This window comes from Scyliorhinus canicula, chromosome 2, assembly GCF_902713615.1.
Source record: "Scyliorhinus canicula chromosome 2, sScyCan1.1, whole genome shotgun sequence".
NCBI lineage: Eukaryota > Metazoa > Chordata > Chondrichthyes > Carcharhiniformes > Scyliorhinidae > Scyliorhinus > Scyliorhinus canicula.
In genome coordinates, this window is record NC_052147.1 from 150,125,878 (window position 1) to 150,146,895 (window position 21,018).

Here is a 21,018-nt window from a genome sequence, read left to right on the forward strand (position 1 = left end):
AGAAACAGGATTTGAACAAAGAGGCTGGTAGTGTGGTGGGCAGAGGTGGTGAATTGGATAGTACATCAGAGATGTGTATCTGGTGGGTCTAGTTTGGATGCAGCAGACACTGTGCGTCCACCAGATACTTTTAAACAACCCAATCCTAGTTTATTACATGTGATCCATCCCAGAATCCCAAGGCGTATCTGGAGTTCATTGGACTCAAAGGAGCTAGCTCTCAGCCCATTCAAGGGGTTGCAGAGATTTTCTTGCTTGCCATCAATGGCACTTATGCATTTTTGTACTTTGGTACAGAAATGTGCACATTTTGGAGGTTGTAACTGGCAACAAAATTTAACCTCAGCATTCAATTGATGGCTCTGACCTCATGCCTCTTGTTGGACACATTTCAAACATTAGATAAATATAATACATTTTATACATTTTTACAATTCTTAATTCACAATTTCCTCAGTTTTGTTAAAAAGCAAGATGGCCAAGACCAAGACTTCCCCGAGGTATTAGGGACCAATGTTATTGGTTCTCCTTCTATCCTAACATTACTGACAGATACATTCTGTGGCTACGAGAGCAGGTCAGAGGCTGATAATTTTGCAAAGATTAACTTACCCCCTGACTCCCCAAAGCCTGCTCACCATCTACAAGGCACAAGTTAGGAGTGTGATAGAATTCTTCCACTTGCCTTAATGAGTGCAGCTCCAACAACACTCAAGAAGCTCAACACTATCCAGGACAAAGTAGCCCACTTGATTGGCACCCCATCCACCACCTTCAACCACCTTCAACATTTATTCCTTCCACTACTGATGCACAGTAGCAGCTGAGTGTATCATCTACAAGATGCACTGCAGCAACTCTCCTTAGACAGCACCTTCCAAACCCAAGATTACTACCATTTAGAAGGACAAGGGTAGCAGATACATGGGAATACCACCACCTGCAAGTTCCCCTCCAAGTCACTCACCATTCCTGACTTGGAAATATATCACCGTTCCTTCACTGTCACTGAGCCAAAATCCTGGCACTCCTTCTCTAACTGCACAGTGGATGTACCTACATTTCATGGACTGCAGCAGGTTCAGTAAAGCAGCTTCTCAAGGCAACTAGAGATGGGCAATAAATGCTGGGCTTTGTAAGCGAAGCCCACAACCTAATAATGAATAGATGTAGCTGTTTGTTGATCGGTACATTAATTGCTCATTATTGTACTCCCAATTATTCCAATTGTAATTTATTAAATGTTTCATGAATATGAAGCTTGATGTAATTACGTGCCAATATAACACAGAATGAAATGTGGTAGATGAAACAGGACCAAGATGGAAAACCTGTACATTGACATATTCTGTTTGTGAGATAGTACAGATGAGGAATCTGTTTGCTTCAGTTGATTCAGCAATTGACAACGGTACTGTTCTTCCATCACAGCATCTAACACCTCTCCAGCCTCCCTTCTCGCACTGTCACCTTATTGAACCCATCCAGTACTCAGCTGTCTGTATCACAGTTCACACTCTGCTCACCGGCATACATTGGCTTCCAGCTATGCAACCACCATGATTTTAACATTCTCAACCCTGTTTTCAAATCCTTCCATGGTCTCACCCCTCCCTGTCTCTGCAATCTCCAGCCCTCACAACTCTCCGAGATATCTGCCTTCCTCTAATTCTCCCAACCTGCACATGCCAGACTTTCATCACCCACCACAGGTGGCCACGCCTTTAGCTACCTGTACCTTCCCATCTCTCTCCTCCTTTAAGACGCTTCTTAAAATCTACCTTGTTGACAAAGCCTTTGGTCATCTATTGTAATATCTCACATGGCTTGGGTTTGATAACAATCCTGTGAAGCACCTTGGAATGTTTCAATACATTAAAGACTCGTTATAAAGACAAAGGGAGGGAGGGCCCTGCCTCTGAGCCAGAAATTCCGTGTTCCATTATCAACTTGTAAATCTTTCCAAACACAGACCAGTGGCTGAGGGTAAGAACTGGAGAGATTCCTGGTCAGTCATGTGATCCCCCAAAATTTGGAGCCTCTCTGATCACTCTCCATAGCTACAAACTACAAAATGCATGGTGAGTGCATGGTGCCGCAGTAACTCTGACCCCTTGTGGGGCTGAACAGTCAGTGTCAGTGTGTATCAGATTGGTGACAACAGCATGGGTTTCGATTCCTCTTCGGGCTGGGGTGAATTTGGGACTTGCTTCCTTCTCCTACCTATGGTAGAGGTCATGGTAGTGTGGGTCAGAGCTGCAGTGAACTCAGGGCTATAAAGGCAAGCTGTTCCTAAGGCGGTGTGCCTCCATTTGTCTGCAGCAAGTTCATTTTGTTGGTTGAAGGGTTCTGTGAAGGGTTTTTGAAGATTTCCAGAATTGTTGCGGTTCAGAAGGTGGTCATTCAGCCCATCATGTCTGCACCAGCTCTCCAAACGAGCATTATGTTACATTCCACTGCCTTTTCCCTGTACCCCAGCAAATTGTTTCTATTCAAATAATCATCTAATGCCCTCTTGAATGCCTCGATTGAACCTGCCTACACCACACTTCCAGGCAGTGCTTTCCAGACCTAAACCACTCGTGTGAAAAAGATTTTTCTCACATCGCATTTGCTTCTTTTGCAAATCGCTTTAAATCTGTGCCCTGTCACTCTCGATCCTTCTACGAGTGAGAACAGTTTCTCCCTGTCTACATTGTCCAACCCCCTCATCATTTTGAGCATCTCTATCAAATGTCCTCTTAGCGTTCTTCTCTCCAAGGAGAACAGTCCCAACCTCTCCAATCTATTCTCTCCAGTCTACCATTACTATAACACCATGTAGAACCATAGTGGGCCATTCGGCCCATCGAGCCTGCTCTGCCATTCAGTGAGATCATGACTGATCTACGTTTGCCTTTTACTGATTTCCAATCTGCAGCCTCCACAGTTGCTGTCACAGTTTAGCTTAACGTCCTGTCTACCTTTTCAATACTCGTTACCATTTCAGGCAATCCTGAGGGACGTGTGGAAGAAGGAAATTGAGATGGCAACCAGCAGTTTCAACTGTAAAGAGCACCCATTTGACCTGGCAAGGGGTAATCACGCTAACTTAATGGCAGAAGAAATACCATCTTAAACCAAGCTGGATGGCAAGACAGTGGCAGGATAAACGATGAGGAAGGGTTATCAGGAGACGGTGGTTAATAACAGCATGAAGGGAATGATAGAGAATGAGGTAATGTATTCATATTGGTTCAAATAGTTCCCAAACTGGGGGAAGGGAATGGATGATAGAAAGTGAGTGTTCAGAGAAGCAACAACCTGGTTGCCACAGGAGGAGGCTATTTGCCTCTTTGAGCCTGCTCTGTCATTCAATAAGATCATGGATGATCTGGTTGTAGTCTGAACTTTACTTTATCTGCCCCGCATAGCCCTGGACTCCCTTGTCTACCAAAAATCTGTCCAGCTCAACCTTAACATATTATTTTTCGTTTAGAAAACATTTTATTGAAGCAGTTATAATTTTAACATTTAAACATTCTAAACAGAGTAGTCCGACACACGCAACAACATCACAATAACATACCCAACTTCCCCCCTGCCTTACCTCCTGACTGCCTGTACATTAGATTCCCTACCCGTATAACCTTAAATGTATTCATTGCTCCATCCCCCACAGCTCTCTGGAAGAGAATTCCATAGACTAACGACCCTCTTGAGAAGAAATTTCTCCTCTTCTCCGTCTTAAATGGGAGACCCCCTTATTCTGAAACTCTGGCAACATCCACCTGGCTTTGTTTGCTTCTATTCTATTAAGAGTTAAAATGCTTGTCAACTGCCAACTGTAAAAATGTACCGGTTAAACTGGGGAGCAACATTTATTTTGGAAGTAGTGGGGGAGGTGGTGTTTTGCTGTGCCCCTACGTTTGAAAATAAATTCTACGCCAAGGGTTGGCCCCGGGCTCACAGGGGACTGAGGGGAGTTTGGGATTCTCTTTAAGACTTTCACACACTTGTGTGGGGGTCTCTCTCCAGTGAAGAAATGTAATGCGTCCATCAAATATCTCTTGACTGGTCACCAACCAATGAAGGGAGAAGCTAACTCAACAAGTAGCTCTCCAAAAGGGTGAATGGAACATGAGTAGGGGGTGGGAAGGGCCAGCGCAGGTATCGTGGGCCAAATGGCCTCCTTCTGTCTGTGCAGTAAGATCAGGCTTTGCGTGGGAGAGAGGGAGATTCCCTTTTGAAGATTTCTTTTCCACAACTTTTCTAAAAGTCGGTGAGCGGGGACAGAATCCAGAAGCAACAATAAAGTCAAGACTAAGGTGGATCTCACTCGAGCCGAAGGGGCTCTATTCTCGGATTGATTTAGCTGCCTTTACTTGCGGCTGGGCCTGTGTTTTGGAGGTCGCGTTCGCGCTGCTTTTTCTGGACGAGTCTGAGGTGTCATCTGTCGAGCTCATCTCTCCCCTCCTCCTTCTCTCTCTCTCTCCAGCTAAAACTTCATCACTCGTGTGCTCCTCGTGTCCTCCCTCTCGAAAGCTTTCCCAGCTGCGACTTTCGAAATGCCAGCTGCCGTTGGGAATTGGAACAGGTGCAGTGTTCTGCCTGACTCCAACCCCCCCCCCCCCCCCAGTGCTCTGACCTGGCTGGTCTTCCCCTGGTGGGTGGGGTGAGAGCTCTGACCTGGCTGGGAGCCCCCCTGGCTGGTCCTCCCCTGGGGGGGGAGAGCTCTGACCTGGCTGGTCCTCCCCTGGGGGGTGAGAGCTCTGACCTGGCTGGTCCTCCCCTGGGGGGTGAGAGCTCTGACCTGGCTGGGAGCCCCCCTGGCTGGTCTTCCCCTGGGGGGGGTGAGAGCTCTGACCTGGCTGGGAGCCCCCCTGGCTGGTCCTCCCCTGGGAGGGGGGAGAAATCCTCAGCCCAGCCCAGAGGTGACCCAGCACACTGGGCAGAAAGGGTTGGGAACTCGCCCTGATTTCAAGCTGATTAACTCTTGTTTTTTTTTAAACGCCCTTCTCTTGACTTTCAGTTAAAATGTTTCAATCGTGTTGACAAAGGATTGAAACTTGTTCCAGTAAACAGACCGCATAATCTAAACAGGTGTCAGTAATATCCAGATCATAGCAATAAATCTCACTGTGCCACCTCGGACTTGTGCCAACACCACTTCCAGTCAGACTTTTCGAAAATTGATTGATGGTCTCTGGCCATGCTGGGACCATCCCCAATTGCCCTGAAGAAGATGGTGGCGAGCTACCTTCTTGAACCACTGCAGTCCCTGTGGTGTATGTACACTACCCACAGTGCTCCTTAGGTGGGGTGTGTTCCAGGATGTTGCCCCAGTGACAGTGAAATATTTCCAAGTCAGGGGAGTGAGTGACTTGGAGGGGAACCTCTGGGTGGTGGTACTCCCATGTGTCTGCTGTTCTTGTCCTTCTAGATGTTAGTGGTTGTGAGTTAGGAAGGTGCTGTTGAAGGAACCTTGGTGAGTTACTGCAATGCGCACACAGCTGCCACTGCATCGGTGGTGGAGGGTGAGACTATTTGTGGAAGTGGTGCCAAACAATTGGGCTGCTTTGTGGACTTGTATCAACACCACTTGTAGTTATCGCTTTACACTCTAATAAACTGGGAGAGTAATAATCCAGATGAGGGTTGGGGTCCTGTTTTTTAAATCCATTCACAGGATGTGGGTCTCATTGGCGAGGTTGCTCCAAGAAGATGGGGATGAGCTGCAATCTAGATCTGCTGCACTACATCTGGTGGAGGGAGGAAGTTCCAAGATTTTGACCCAGTGACCATGAAGCCCTGTACAGCAGGGTGTTGTGTGACCTTGGAGGGCACTTGGGAGATGGTTGTTGCCACGCTGCCTGTTTCTTAGGGCTGCTGATAAAGACGTTTTTTTGATCAAAGCTTTTCATTTTGCACTCATCGAGATATTCACAAGGATACAATGTCAGGGAAATCAACAATTTTATACTGTAAGGTTGGTTAGCAAGTGGATTCTGTTTGGTCGAGGCATTGTCATGGAGGATGCACCAGTTGATGGTGACTGACAGTTAATTGCCATTTAAAATTTTTTTATATCAGCAGCTTGACTGAGTGATCAAGGCATTTTCTCGCGGAATGAACCAGCAAATGGCTTACACTTATTTTGTTTAGCTGAAATAGGTCTTTAGTGGCTCAGTCGGTTAGTCCTGTTGCCTCATGGCACCAAGGTCCCAGGTTCAATCCCAGCTCTGGTTCACTGTCCGCGTGGAGTTTGCATATTCACCCCGTGTTTGCGTGGGTTTTGCCCCCAAAACCCAAATATGTGCAGGCTAGGTGGATTGGCCATGCTAAATTGCCCCTTAATTGGAAAAAATTGATTGGGTACTCTAAATTTATTGAAAAAAAGAAACAGGTCTTTATCTTTCTAGGTCAGTGGTTCGTGCCTTTTTGAAGGACCTTTTTTCAAATGGATCAGTGATCATGGACACACATTCCCAAAGTAATACCAAACATGAGAATGCTGCATGTAAAATGTGTTTATGCTTTTAAGTGGGTAAATAAGTTGCAAGTTGAGGACAATTTCAGCAATGTGGCATGATGTGACACTAACAAAGCGAGTGCATGCCAACTAAACTGCTTTAATGTGGCAATATTATCACTCATTCCCAACCATTTTAAAGATCACAACCTATACAAACATCATTGGTCTAATCAGTGTTAACAACCGTCACACCCAATTTAAATGTTTAACAGGTTCATTTTAAGTTTAATTTTAAAAATAAACTTCCCAGTGCAGACTATATTGTGTCTCAGACTTTTGAGTCGGAATTGTTAGGGGAATGCTTTCGTTATTTGAACTCTTCTTTTCAATTCAATTGCAGAGCGCTCACTGCAATGTGACATTCTCGGGAACATCCTACAGACCTTTAATCTTAATCTTTTTGGTCACATTTTGTCTTCATTAACACTGCAATGAAGTTACTGTAAAAAGCCCCTAATCGCCGCATTCCAGCACCTGTTTGGGTACATAGAGGGAGAATTCAGAATATCAAATTCACCCAACAGCACGTCTTTTGGGACTTGTGGGAGGAAACCCACGCAGACACAGGGAGAACATGCAGACTCCACACAGAATGACCCAAGCCAGGAATCGAACCTGGGACCCTGGAGCTGTGAAGCAACAGTGGTTGGCATTGCTGCTTCACGGCACTGAGGACCCAGGTTCGATCCTGGTGCTGGGTCACTGTCCATGTGGAGTTTGCACATTCTCCCCGTGTCTGCGTGGGTTTCTCCCCCCACAACCCAAAGATGTGCCTGGTAGGTGGATTGGCTATGCTAAATTGCCCCTTAATTGGAAAATACCCGAATTGGTAATTGGAAAAGGTAATTGGCGCATGGATCTTCGGCCCCATCAGCTGTTAGGGGCTTCCTCTGCATCTTTAATTGACTGGCCGCTGTGCAATTGTGTATGGCCTGTCTTTTCCATGCAGGCCCAAGTCCTTCCCACTCTATGATATTTGAACCCATGCCTACACCCATTGGCTGATTCATGTTCTCACTTCATCTTCCTCGGAAGGCAGTGACATTGTGGGTAATATCATGAGGTAATCCAAAGGCCCAGGCTAATGCTTGGGAGACATGGTTTAAAATGACCACCATGGCAGCTGGTGGAATTTAAATTAATTAAAAATTCTACTAGTCTCAGTAATGGTGACCATAAAACTATCATAAATTGTTGCAAAAACCGATCTGGTTTACAAATACCCCTTTAGGGAAGAAAATCTGCTACCCCTTATCAATCTGGCCTACATGTGACTCCAGACCCTCAGCAATTGGTTGATTCTTAACTGTCCTGTGAAATAGCCAAGCAAGCTACTGCAGCCATCGTGCATCGCCAGCCCTCAGGTGGCACCTGTCACCATTGCCCACTTTCACTAGCTAGTGACCCCTGAATGAGATAGTTGATATTTAGGGACTTTGTGTCATCCTTGAAATTGAGCCTGCCCCCACTGGCTGTTTGGCTCTGGTTACTTTACCATAAGCGATGTTCTTGGGTATGCAATAGTCTTCCAGCCTCTGGACCTGCCAGCATCAACAAAGCTGCCTATGTTTGACTGGTACCAAGAAGTGTAAGAGCTCTGTCTTTGAGAGGACTGATTCATGATTTTGTCCTGCCAGGGCATGCCCAATCAACACAAGAAATACCATCCAAAAAAAAAAGATGGGCAGGGAAAGATGAGCTGGTACAACAAGCCTGCCCCATGCTTGATAACTGCAGCATTTGGGCTAAACCTCCCTTCCCATCTCCCCAACCATATCGTTGCCTGGGAGAGGAAAGTAAAACTGAAAACACCAGGACCAACATGGGAAAAGAAAAACACAAATTTCTCTCCAACCCCTTAAGAGTTCAGATCACATGAATCAAAATTAATCTGTGAAGACACTTGCCTCAGAAGTTTCCATTTAACTGTTGTGTTGCTAATGACTGAAAATATCTACTCCCAATCATTTGCTGCAGCTCCACGTTTCCCATTCATCTGTCCTCGCTCCCAATCGTAACTTGACATTGTACCGTTCTAATATACAATGAGTTATTTATTTATTTAAAATTTAGAGTACCCAATTCATTTTTTCCAATTAAGGGGCAATTTAGCATGGCCAATCCACCTTTGGGCTGCACATCTTTGGGTTGTGGAGGTGAAATCCACACAAACATGGAGAGAATGTGCAAACTCCACACGGACAGTGACCTAGAGCCAGGATCGAATCTGGGACCTCGGTGCCATTAGACAGCAGTGCTAATCCTGCACCACCATGCTGCCCTCATGAGAGTTTATTAAAGCAAACATGTACCGCAGCGTGAGTAAAGATTTTTTTTCTATTACATACTGGACAGTGTAAAGATTTGAAAAAAAAATAGCTCACTGCAAAAAGACTTGGATGATTCTTATACTATACTTCAGTCCAGTTAGAAAGATGGTCATCATCTTCCCACTTAATGAGACTGTGATAGAACATCTTCCTTTCACCTCGATTTAAATGTTCCCCATGAAGGCAGAATCAACGATGGAATCAAAGACACCAAATATTAGACCCATTTCAGCAGGGTTCCATTGGAACCCAGTGTTCTCACTGAACTGCACAGGAATATACCTGCCACACGCCTTTCAGCTATTCCTCATTTTGCTCAAGCATTCTGAAACTCCCAGCTTTTAGATGGGCTGGTATGGATGGGACAATTTCTTGCAACTCTATGACATCCAACTGCAGTGACATCCGTCCCATTGATGTTTGTCACAAGTGGAAATAATATTCTCTTTGCTGCCTATGAACAATGCCTTTGTTAATCACGAGTGCAGTTTGTGTAAATGTTGGGTGTCAGATCACAAGTCATTTCCTCTCAATGGTTTCACTCTGGTTAAAATCTAGTCCCATTATTACTTTTTAAATTTTTAATACAGTTCAGCAGTTAAAAAGATCGTTGCAGCTTCCCATACATAGTAAAGCAATGTGAAACTAATATGTTGATCATCTTATAGAGTGCAATGTGAGAGATAGAAAATATCATAAACACATGCCTCAACAGCACAAACACAATTCGATTAAAGAGAAAGGCACTAATTTGGTTCCTTATTCGCACACTCTTTTCCTCTCATTCGTACAGCTGTTTGCAGCATGTTCTATTTCTTACACTCTTTGGTCTATACGTGACTGTATAAAGAGGCTTCCCTCAGATCTGTGATCATCGCTGGTCTTCAGAAGCTGCATATCAGCTGGAACCGAGGCAAAATTGAAAGGTCTCTGATTCAGACACAGTGCTAGGTGGAAAAAAGGAGTTTGACACTGAATGGCACAAGCTTGGCTCTGGAATCAGACATGTATCCTGCCGGAAACATCCAATTAGAATTCGTTTTTTTTTGCACTTTGAATTCATTCCAGTTAAGAAAAACCGAATGAGGGAAATCTAGAAACCCAGTTGCCAGTAGTTTGGTCCGTCTTCAACACTTGCTGGTGCCAGTCTTTCCAGTGTGAATACTAGAGATTGAGATACAGCATTAGAAATTATTCTGCAGGCAGGATTAAACAGTAACTGGTTCAGAGAAGTTTAAAAAACTAGCTCCTGCCCCCAGAGAATTAAAAACAAACCACAGACTTGGTTTGTTTGATTTCACTGCCTCTGAGGTTTTGGAGGGAGAGGTTAGTATGTATGATATATAATTAAAGACTGAGCTATTGGAATACAATTCATTTGGACTCTTGCCGAATCGAGCTGGGTCGCCTGCATTAGTTGTTTTCGAATTTGGAGTAGGAATTTGGCTCCTTGAATAGACCTGAAATAAAAGCAAAGATCAAAGTTACGTTCATGATTCTCAGTTGCACCTTCCATAAATCAACCAAAATAGAATGTTACTTGAGACTAGACTCCTTGATTGGGTGCTGACAGTGGATTATGGCACTCACTGGGAGGACTGAGGAGCAGAGAACAAGGAAAATCCGGGCGAAAGACAGGACGAACAGCTGAAGTGGAGGTGATCGTGAGACGACAACGTCAGTGAAAACCGTCTGGGAGAAGCAAGTGACAACACCAACACCCAAATGTATATGTACCTCCCCAGTTCTCTTTCTCTCTCTCTCTCTTTCCCCCCCCCCCCCCCCACACACACACAAACAGATGCCTACTAATGTGCTAAAAACAACATTGCCAATTGTACAGAGCTGCTGTTGTAGAGCTAGTGCATAATACCCTACCAGTTATTTTATTCTAACTTTTTTTTGTTTGTTTTGTTTTTTGTGCGTGTTCCCTTCTCTTCTATGTATATTATATATATATTTATATATATTCTATTTAGTGTACATAACAGTAAACCCAATGAAAAACATTTTAAAAAATTAATTCAGAAGTCCATGAGGTTCTGATCAGCACCATCATTCACAAATTCCCAACTGGAGAACGAACCCTACAAGACAGGCACTGTTCTACTAACGTGACTAACAATCTGGCCAGTCTTTGGGTTAGTGGGGTTGAATGTCCCAAGATAATTTTTTCTTTCTCCAACAGGGCTACAGATTCCCACCAATACCTCTCCTTCCTCAGCCACTTCAACCCAAATTTACATCCTTCCTTGGGTAACAAATTTTGTTTTCTCTAGCCTTTGAGGTCCAATTTCTAGGTGTGCAGGATATTCAGGTTAACCTCCCATTCGCACCATCTTGCAGGGTAAATGAGAGCACATGCATGAGAGAGCACAAAATTTAAAATACAAAGGAGGACTGGGATCCTTATTAGAACTGGATTGGAGCTTGTGGAGCAGATGGAGGAGGAATTTAAAAGGTGGGACATGGTGCCGCTATCGCTGGCGGGTAGAGTGCAGTCCGTCAAAATGACGGTGCTCCCGAGGTTCTTGTCACTTTTTTATTGTCTGCCCATCCTTATCCCTAGGGCCTTTTTCAGGAGGGTGACTAGCAGCATCATGAGCTTTGTTTGGGCGCATGGGACCCCGAGGGTGAAGAGGGTCTTCTTGGAGCAGGGCAGAGATGGTGGGGGGCTGGCGTTACCCAATCTCTCGGGGTATTATTGGGCGGCCAATGTGTCGATGGTGCGCAAGTGGGTGATGGAGGGGGAGGGGGCAGCATAGAAAAGGTTGGAGATGGTGTCCTGTGGAGGCACAAGCCTGGGGGCCCTCGTAACGGCGCCGCTGCCGCTCCCTCCTACGAGGTATACCACGAGTCCGGTGGTGGCAGCTACCCTCAAGATTTGGGGGCAGTGGAGGCGACATAGGGGGGAAGTGGGGGGCTCGATGGAGGCTCCGCTAAGGGGGAACCATCGGTTCGTCCCGGGGAACATTGATGGGGGGTTCCTGGGGTGGCACAGAGCGGGCATCAGAAAGCTGAGGGACCTGTTCATTGATGGGAGGTTTGCGAGCCTGGGAGAGTTGGAGGAGAAATTTGAGCTCCCCTCGGGGAACATGTTCAGGGACCTGCAGGTAAAGGCGTTTGCTAGGCAGCAGGTGGTGGGATTCCCTTTGCTGCCTGCGAGGGGGGTGAGGGACAGGATGCTTTCGGGGGTCTGGGTCGGGGATGGGAACGTATCTGATATCTACAAGGTAATGCAGGAGGTGGAGGAGGCATCAGTAGAGGAGCTAAAGGCTAAGTGGGAGGGGGAGCTAGGGGAGCAGATCGAGGATGGGACATGGGCAGATGCCCTGGAGAGGGTTAACTCTTCCTCCTCGTGTGCGCTGCTTAGCCTCATCCAATTCAAGGTGCTGCACCGGGCCCATATGTCCGGTACTAGGATGAGTAGGTTCTTTGGGGGCGAAGACAGGTGTGTCAGGTGTTCGGGGAGTCCAGCGAACCATGCCCATATGTTCTGGGCATGCCCGGAACTGGGGGAATTCTGGCAGGGGATGGCGAGGACGGTGTCGAGGGTGGTAGGATCCAGGGTCAAGCCAGGCTGGGGACTCGCGAATTTTGGGGTTGCGGTGGAGCTGGGAGTGCAGGAGGAGAGAGAGGCCGGTGTTTTGGCCTTTGCGTCCCTAGTAGCCCGGCGGAGGATCTTGCTACAGCGGAAGGATGCGAGACCCCCAAGTGTGGAGACCTGGATCAATGACATGGCGGGTTTTATTAAGCTGGAGGTGGTCAAATTCGCCCTGAGAGGATCGGTACAAGGGTTCTTTAGGCGGTGGCAGCCTTTCCTCGATTTTCTGGCTCAACGATAGGGACCTAGGTCAGCAGCAGCAACAACCTGGGGGGGGGGGGGGGAGAGAAAAAAAAAGGGGGGGGGGGGGTGTTGACTATGTTTATTTAATTTATTTTCAAGTTCTCTTGTTGTTTACCGGGTTTTTTTGGGGGGGGGGGGCTCGATATATGTGTTGTTACAGTCTTGGGGGTGTTATGCTTATTATGTTGTCTTATTGTTGTTTGCTACTGTTTGTTGTTATATATTTTGTAAAAAATTTTCAATAAAAATTTTTTAAAAAAGAACTGGATTGGAGGAAGTTAGATAAGTATGTGAGGGAGAATGGAACAGAATGGAAGGATATGCTGAAAGGGTTCAATGAAAGTGGGCGAAGGCTTCTGTCGAGCATTAACACTGCCTGCAATCAGTGGAGCCAAGTCAGCTGTTTCTGTGCTGTAAAGAACAGGCATTTCCAGCCCTTCCTGCTGGACCTCCTGGTCCTGCTAAAGTAATTATTATTTGCCACATCCAGGTCCTGTTGTAGCAGGTGCAGTGAGCTAACCCAACGTCCACTGACTTCAGCAGAACCGGAAGAACCAGCCTCTCGCAGAGGCTGGAAAAGTCCTACATAATTTTATTAATCTACCTCCCCTAATGATTTCATTCAGCGACTGCAGAGGACCAAGCACAGTTTCAGCCTGGCCCAGTATTTTATGAAATATGAAAATATGAAATGAAAATCGCTTGTCACAAGTTCGCATCAAATGAAGTTACTGTGAAAAGCCCCTAGTCGCCACATTCCGGTGCCTGATCGGGGAGGCTGGTACAGGAATTGAACCGTGCTGCTGGCCTGCCTTGGTCTGCTTTAAAAGCCAGCGATTTAGCCCTGTGCTAAACTAGCCCAAAACAAGGAACATTATTTAAAAATGTGCCGCCTCACCATATTTCTTCCTGATTTCATCATGTCTGACCTTCATTTCACTTTTCCTGAAAGGTAAGCAGATGGAAGCTTGAAACAATGGCAAGTAATTAGAGCAAGAACTCTGAACAGTGTAGTGTAGCAATAGAATGGTATTCTTGAGCACAAGGGGTAGAGTTAGATTTATTGTCTCTTATTATATTACCAGCCCATGTCCTCGACTGGGTTTGTTCAGTCTACCAGACCAGACCGGGAGACCGCTTTTGCCCAGCCTCGCATTCCTGACTTGACTAGACTAGACTTGTCCAGTCTAGCATTCCTTACTAGACTAACGCAGCAGATTCATCAAAAGATTTAGGAAGCCATTAGATTTAGTAATGGATAAGCATTAGGCAATGTAAAGAGAAAATAGCATCAGAACATTCTCCAAGATCATAACTGGGATGGGGAAGCTGTAGTGTAGGCAATGAAACCCAACTTGAAATCATTTAGCTGCCCCCTTGGATAAGCTGCTCAAAAGGTGAACCACATCCCAGGACCATACGACATAGGAGCAGAAGTAGGCCATTTGGCCCATAGTCTGCTCTGCTATTTCAATGAGATCATGACCAATATGATACGATAATCTTCAGCTCCACTTTCCCACCTTATCACCACAATCTACGACTCCCTTACTGATTAAAAATCTATCCCAGCCTTGAACATAATTAATGTTCCAGCTTCTTCAGCGCTCTGCAGAAAACATTTTCAGATTCATTCACCATCAGAAAAAAATCCTCCTCATCTGTCTTAAATGGGCGACCCCTTACTCAGGTTATGCCCTCTGGTCTTAAACTCTCAAGGGGAAAATAGCCTCTCAGCATCTAATTACTTAACTGAACAATGACTTTGAATGAACAGGAGCGGCTATATCTCCCTGTAAATGTTGCCAGTCCCAAAGGACCATAGGCTGCTCTCCTCTTTGAGAGAGAGCTGACTGGTGGTGGTTTAACCCGAGGACCATCCAACCTCAGGCGAGGGGCAAAGTTGAGAAGGCGGGGCCTTCATGAATAACCTCAGCCGGTACAGGAATTGAACCTGCGCTGTTGGTGTCACTCCGTATCACGAACCAGCCAGCCAACTGAGTTAACCGACCCCTAGCATCTACTCTGTCAAACCCCCTGAGAATCCTAAATGTTTTTTAAGGTTGCCTCTCATTCTTCTAAACTCGAATGAGTACAGATCCAACCTACTCAACCTCTCCTCATCAGAAAATCCCTCCATACCCAGGTCAACCTAGTGAACCTTATCTGGACTGCCTCCAGTGCCACTATATCTTTCCTTAGATAAGGGAACCAGTACTGTTCACAGTATTCCAGCTGTGGTCTAACTCGTGCCTGGTATAGTTTTAACAAGACTTCCCTATTTTATACTCCATTCCCTTTCAAATGAAGGCCAACATTCCATTTGCCTTCCCAATTACCTGCTGAACTTGCATTCTAACTTTTTGCGATTTATGCACGAGGATCTCCAAATCCCTCTGTGCAGCAGCTTTCTGCAGTCTTTCTCCATTTAAATAATAGTCAGTCAGTATTATTCTTCCTACCAAATTCATTACATCAAAATTTCTTGCATCACATACCATCTACCATGTTTTTGCCCACTCACTTAACCAGTCTTCATCCCTCTGTATACGGTCATCCTCACTACTTGCCTTCCCACCTAGTTCTGTGTCATTTGCAAACTTGGCAGTAGTATATTCACTTCACTCATCCATGTCGTTAACATACATCATAAATAATTGTGGCCCTGCAGAGATAGATAGGTTGGTTGGGGAAATTCTTCAGGTAGACAGGAGATATTCGGACACCCCGAAGGCAGGGTTATCGAAGGAGTGGCAGAAGCTACAGATGGAGTTTGATCTGTTGTCTACAGGGAAGGCGGTGGAGCAGTTGAGAAAGGCGAGGGGGGCGATATACAAGTATGGAGAGAAGGCCAGCAGGATGCTTGCACACCAGCTAAGGAAAGGGGAGGCGGCCAGGGAGATAGGAAGAGGAGGGAATATGGTCTTGGACCCATCAGGGGTGAATGGGGTGTTTAAGGGGTTTTATAGCGGGCTATAAGAGTCAGAGACCCCAGCTGGGGTGGAGGGGATGAGGCAGTTTTTTTGGAGAGTTGATGTTTCCGAAGGTGGAGGAAGGGTTGGGAGCCCCGATCGAGATTGAGGAAATAGCAGAGGGGCTGGAGGCCATGCAGTCGGGTAAGGTCCTGGGACTGGACAACTACCCAGTGGAATTTTACAAAAAGTTCTGAGATGCTGGGCCCGCTGCTGGTGAGGGAATGAGGCAAGGGAGCGGGGTGTTCTTCCCCCAACAATGTCACAGGCCTCGATCTCACTGATCCTGAAGCAGGAGAAGGAGCCAAAGCAATGCGGTTCATACAGGCCAATCTCCCTATTGAATGTCGATGTCAACCTGTTGGCTAAAATCTTAGCCTCAAGGATAGAAGATTGTGTCCGGGAGATGATAGGGGAAGACCAGACAGGGCTGGTTAGGGGCAGGCAGCTAACGGCCAATGTTAGAAGGCTCTTAAATGTGATCATGATACCCTCAGAGGGAAGGAAGGTGGAGATAGTGGTCGCGATGGACGCAGAAAATGCCTTCGACCGGGTGGAGTGGATCTATTCGTGGGAAGTGTTTGGGCAGTTCGGGTTTGGGCAGTGCTTCATTGATTGGGTTTGGTTGTTGTACCAGGCACCGGTGGCAAGTGTACGAACAAATCGGCTGACATCGGGCTATTTTAAACTGCACTGAGGGACAAGGCAAGGATGTCCCCCTCTCCCCGCTGCTGTTTGCTTTGGCCATAGAGCCACTGGCAATGGCACTAAGACCATCAAAGGACTGGAAGGGTTGGTCGGGGCGGCAAGAACACAGGGTCTCGCTATATGCTGACGACCTGCTCATGTATATTTCCGACCCGTTAGGAGGGATGGGGGAGATTATGCGGATCTTCGGGGAATTTGGCCAGTTTTCGGGGTACAAATTGTATATGGGGAAAAGTGAGATGTTTGCGATCCAGGCAAAGGGGCAGGAGAGGAGACTGGGAGAGTTGCCGTTCAGAGTGGTGGGAAGGAGCTTCCGTTATTTGGGAATCCAAGTGGTAATTGAATGGGAGCTGTTACATAAACTAAATTTGACCCGGCTAGTGGAACAAATGAAGAAGGACTTTCAAAGGGGGACATGCTCCCGCTGTCACTGGCGGGGAGGGTACAGACCATGAAAATGACGGTCCTCCCAAGTATTACATAGAACATAGAACAGTACAGCACAGAACAGGCCCTTCGGCCCTCGATGTTGTGCCGAGCAATGATCATCCTACTCAAACCCACGTATCCACCCTATACCCGTAACCCAACAACCCCCCCCCCTTAACCTTACTTTTAAGGACACTACGGGCAATTTAGCATGGCCAATCTACCTAACCCGCATATCTTTGCACATTCTGTTTGTTTTCCAGTGCCTTCCCATCTTTATCCCCAAAGGCCTTTTTAAAACGGGTAAATAAGGTGACTTCTGGCTTTGTGTGGATGGGTTAAACCCCGCAAGTGAAGAAATTTCTTTTGGAGCGCAGTCGGGGGGAGGGTGGGTTGGTGCTGCCGATCTTTAGCAACTATTACTGGGTGACAAACATAATCATGATTAAGAATTGGGTGGTGGGGGTGGGGGGGGGGAGGGGGTCGGTATGGGAACGAGTAGTGGCGGCATCGTGTAAGGACACAAGTCTGGGGGCATTGATAACAGCACCTCCACCGTTCTCGCAGGCTCGATACCCCACAACCCCGGTGGTAGCGGCGGTCCCAAGAGTCTGGGGGCAGTGGAGGAAGCATATGGGAGTGGAGGGAGCATCAGTCTGGGCTCCAATTTGTAACAATCATCAGTTTGTTCCAGGGAAGGTGGATGGGGGGGTTTCAAAGAGTAGGGATTGAGAGGATGGGAGATTTATTCACAGCTTTCCCTGTTTGGAGGAATTAGAGGAGACATTTGAATTGTCGAGAGGGAACGGGTTTAGATAACTACAGACACAGGATCTTTTACGAAGGCAGTTTTCGACCTTTCTGTTGCTACCGCCACGGGGGATACAGGACAGGGTAGTTTCTAGAACAGAGATGGGAGAAGGGAAGGTCTTGGATATCTATAAAGAACTCATGGCGTCGGAGGTAACTCAGAGGAGCTAAAGTCCAAATGGGAAGATGAGCTTGGTTTGGGGGGGTGGGGGGGGGGGGGGGGTGGAATTGAGGCAGGACTGTGAACGGATGCTTTGAGCAGAGTCTTTTAGCCTGATACAATTCAAGGTGGTACACCAGTCACACATGACGGTGGCCCGGATGAGCACAATTTTTGGGATAGAGGACAGGTGAGAGAGGTGTGCGAGGTATGCGGGAGGGCTAGCAAACCATGTCCATATATTTTGGGAATGTCCGAAGCTTAGGGGATTCTGGCAGAGATTTGCAGAGGTCATGTCCACGGTACTTAAAACAAGGGTGGTGCCGAGTCCAGATGTGGTGATTTTTGGAGTGTCGGAAGATCCGGGAGTCCAGGGGGCGGGACAGACCGATGTCTTGGCCTTTGCCTCCTTGGTAGCCCAGAGATGGATATTGCTAGCGTGGAGAGATTTGAAGCCCCCGAAATCAGAGATCTGGGTTAGCGACGTGGCCAGGTTTCTCAGACTTGAGAAAATTAAGTTCCCCTTAAGAGGGTCAATGCTAGGGTTTGTCTGGAGATGGCAGCTGTTTGTCGACTACTTCGGGGAAAACTGTCAGCAGAGGCAATAAGAAAAATGGGGGTTAAGCGATCTTCTGTTTAGGGTAGGCGGGATTTGTTAGGGATGGAGATGGTTTATGCACTATGTTTATATTTGTACTGTTTACTGTTATTATTATAAAATTATAACTACCGTGATAAAATGTTTTACCAAAACAAAATAAATTGTGGCCCCGGCATGGATCCTGTGGCACTCCACCAATTACGGGTTGTCATCCAGAAAACACCCCTCTTCTCCCAACTTTGTATCTTCTATTAGTTAGCCAGTACCGACAGTGCCTCATTGAATGCTTTTTGGAATTCAAGTATATTACGTCTACTGGTTCCCTTTTATCGATCTTGCTTGCTACCACCTCATGGGAGGCGTTTCCTCAAAATTGCAGAGACTGAATGGCTGGTATATGCAGGACACGGAGTTAAACCCACAGGATCAGCTGGATTATGGGGTCAGATTTACAAGGCTTAAAAAAAAACTGCAGTGACCCAACTCAAATAATCACCAACTAATTTTCCTTTCAATGTAGCATCTGCACAAGGCGGCTCATCACCCCATTCTCAAGGGACAGTTAGGGATGGGCAATAAATGCGGGCCTTGCCAGCGAGGCCCACAGCCCATGGAAGAATTAAACAATGCAATTTTTCTGTTGCTTACCTTTCCTCTTGCCGCATTCGCCTCTGGTCTTTTTCTCTTTCCATTTTCTGATCTATTATGTTGTGTCTAAATAAATCAAACATTTTTAAAAATGACTTGCTTCAACAAAACCTCTGGAAATGCATTACTGATTCACACATCTTTCACTTGTTCTTTGGTGGACCCTTCTCACCAAATATTTTGTGATGTGGCCCACGGTCAATTTTGCTCCAACTGACAGCAATTACCAGGCACTCTCCAGAGCAAAAGATATACTGGACCGTGTGAAATATTCCACTATTCAAACAAAATGGTTTAGATCACTGCTCTCAGATTGCCAGTAGATTGGTTCAGCTTGGGCAATAGGCTGTACAAAAAATGAGCCATTAACATCAAGGCTCCTGCAAAGTGGTACTACTTGACAACTGTACCCGTTCTTGTTTCCCCGAGTAATCCCCGGATTGGACGAAACAAATCTGGAAACAAAGCTAGCCTTAGGAATGGTGGCCCTGAAACTAGGGGATTGTCAGAAAACTTTAGAGAAGGAAATCTGCTTTCCTTACACACTGTAGTTTATATCTGACTCCAGACCCACAGCAAAGTGGCCGAATCTTAATTGCCCTTTGAAATGGCCCAGCAAGCCACTCGGGTTACATCAAACCACCAAGCACTGCTCTGGTTCAAGGCAGAAGTTGACCACCATCTCTTTCAAGGGACAATTAGGAATGGGCAATAAACGCTGGCCTGCCAGCAACACCTAAAAACCTATGAATAAAAGAGTACAGACGATGAAAACATTCTCTCTCTCATCCCTTTGCCACCCTCATCCCAAAACACACCAAAAAACACAGAAATTAAATACACCCTTCAGTATTTCACACGCACTTTAGAGGATTCCTAGCAGATTCTCATCTTTCAACCCAGTTGGTCAGTTTCTATTTGTTTTAAAAGCTTCCGTCAAAGAAAATCACACTAACTAGATTTCCAGCTCTTTACACCTCTGGTTTTCCTGTCCCTAGCCCCACTCCACCAGATTTAGTGCAGCACGGTAGCATGGTGGTTAGCATAAATGCTTCACAGCTCCAGGGTCCCAGGTTCGGTTCCAGGCTGGGTCACGGTCTGTGCGGAGTCTGCACGTCCTCCCCGTCTGTGCATGGGTTTCCTCCGGGTGCTCCGGTTTCCTCCCACAGTCCAAAGATATGCGGGTTAGGTGGATTGGCCATGCTAAATTGCCCGTAGTGTCCTAAAAAGTAAGGTTAAGGGGGGGGGTTGTTGGGTTACGGGTATAGGGTGGATACGTGGGTTTGAGTAGGGTGATCATTTGCTCGGCACAACATCGAGGGCCGAAGGGTCTGTTCTGTGCTGTACTGTTCTATTCCTCCCTCTAATTCCATCCACCCTCCCAGAACAAAAATTGCCAAGTGTTCTCCATTACCTCCAGTACCTCAGATGGTCTGGATGCTTGAACCAGGGCATGCATGTTGCGTCTGGGAGTGAAGCAGTTTTGAGATGTGCCACATCTGTTCTGGAATATTTTGGCCCCAGTAAACCCAGTTACAGGCAAAGAATTCAAATCTCCAAGTCTGTATCAGCACCATCATATATCTGAATATCACCTTCAATGTAATAAAATGGCCCAAGTCATTTCCCAAGAAAATTATGAAGCAAACTTTACATTGAGTCACATAGGAGATAATAGGTCAGAAAGGTAGGTTTGAAGGTCTGTCTTCAGGAGGTGAGAGGTAGCGAGATGCAGTGAGGGAATTCCAGAGGTTAGGACCTAGACCTTTGAAGGCACGGCCACCAAAGGTGCAGCAATTAAAATCAGGAATGCGCAAGGAGGCCATAGTTAGAAGCCGTTCATGGGGTTGGAGGAGATTACAGAGCTAGGGAGGAGGTAGAGACTATGAGGGATTTGAATAAAGGATTTTTTTTTTTAAAATTTAGAGTACACAATTATTTTTTTCCAATTAGGGGGCAATTTAGCATGTTCAATCCACCTACCCTGCACATCTTTGGG

At 46.3% G+C, this 21,018-nt stretch overlaps 2 protein-coding genes across 3 annotated transcripts in view; both read right to left on the reverse strand.

Annotated features, from left to right (window-relative positions):
- LOC119962279 (cyclic nucleotide-binding domain-containing protein 2-like) overlaps positions 1 to 4,445 on the reverse strand; it is a 150,239-nt gene extending 145,794 nt beyond the window's left edge. The window contains exon 1 of the mRNA XM_038790267.1: positions 4,365 to 4,445. Coding sequence (XP_038646195.1) covers positions 4,365 to 4,445 — 81 coding nt within the window. The remainder of the gene's footprint in view (positions 1 to 4,364) is intronic.
- A 4,965-nt stretch (positions 4,446 to 9,410) lies between these two features.
- LOC119959337 (pituitary tumor-transforming gene 1 protein-interacting protein-like) overlaps positions 9,411 to 21,018 on the reverse strand; it is a 48,758-nt gene continuing 37,150 nt past the window's right edge. For both annotated transcript variants that reach the window (XM_038787639.1, XM_038787640.1), the window contains exons 6-8: positions 19,020 to 19,085; positions 13,590 to 13,636; positions 9,411 to 10,304 (exon numbers count right to left, since the gene is read on the reverse strand). In XM_038787639.1, coding sequence (XP_038643567.1) covers positions 10,258 to 10,304; positions 13,590 to 13,636; positions 19,020 to 19,085 — 160 coding nt within the window. In that variant the 3' untranslated portion in view covers positions 9,411 to 10,257. The remainder of the gene's footprint in view (positions 10,305 to 13,589; positions 13,637 to 19,019; positions 19,086 to 21,018) is intronic.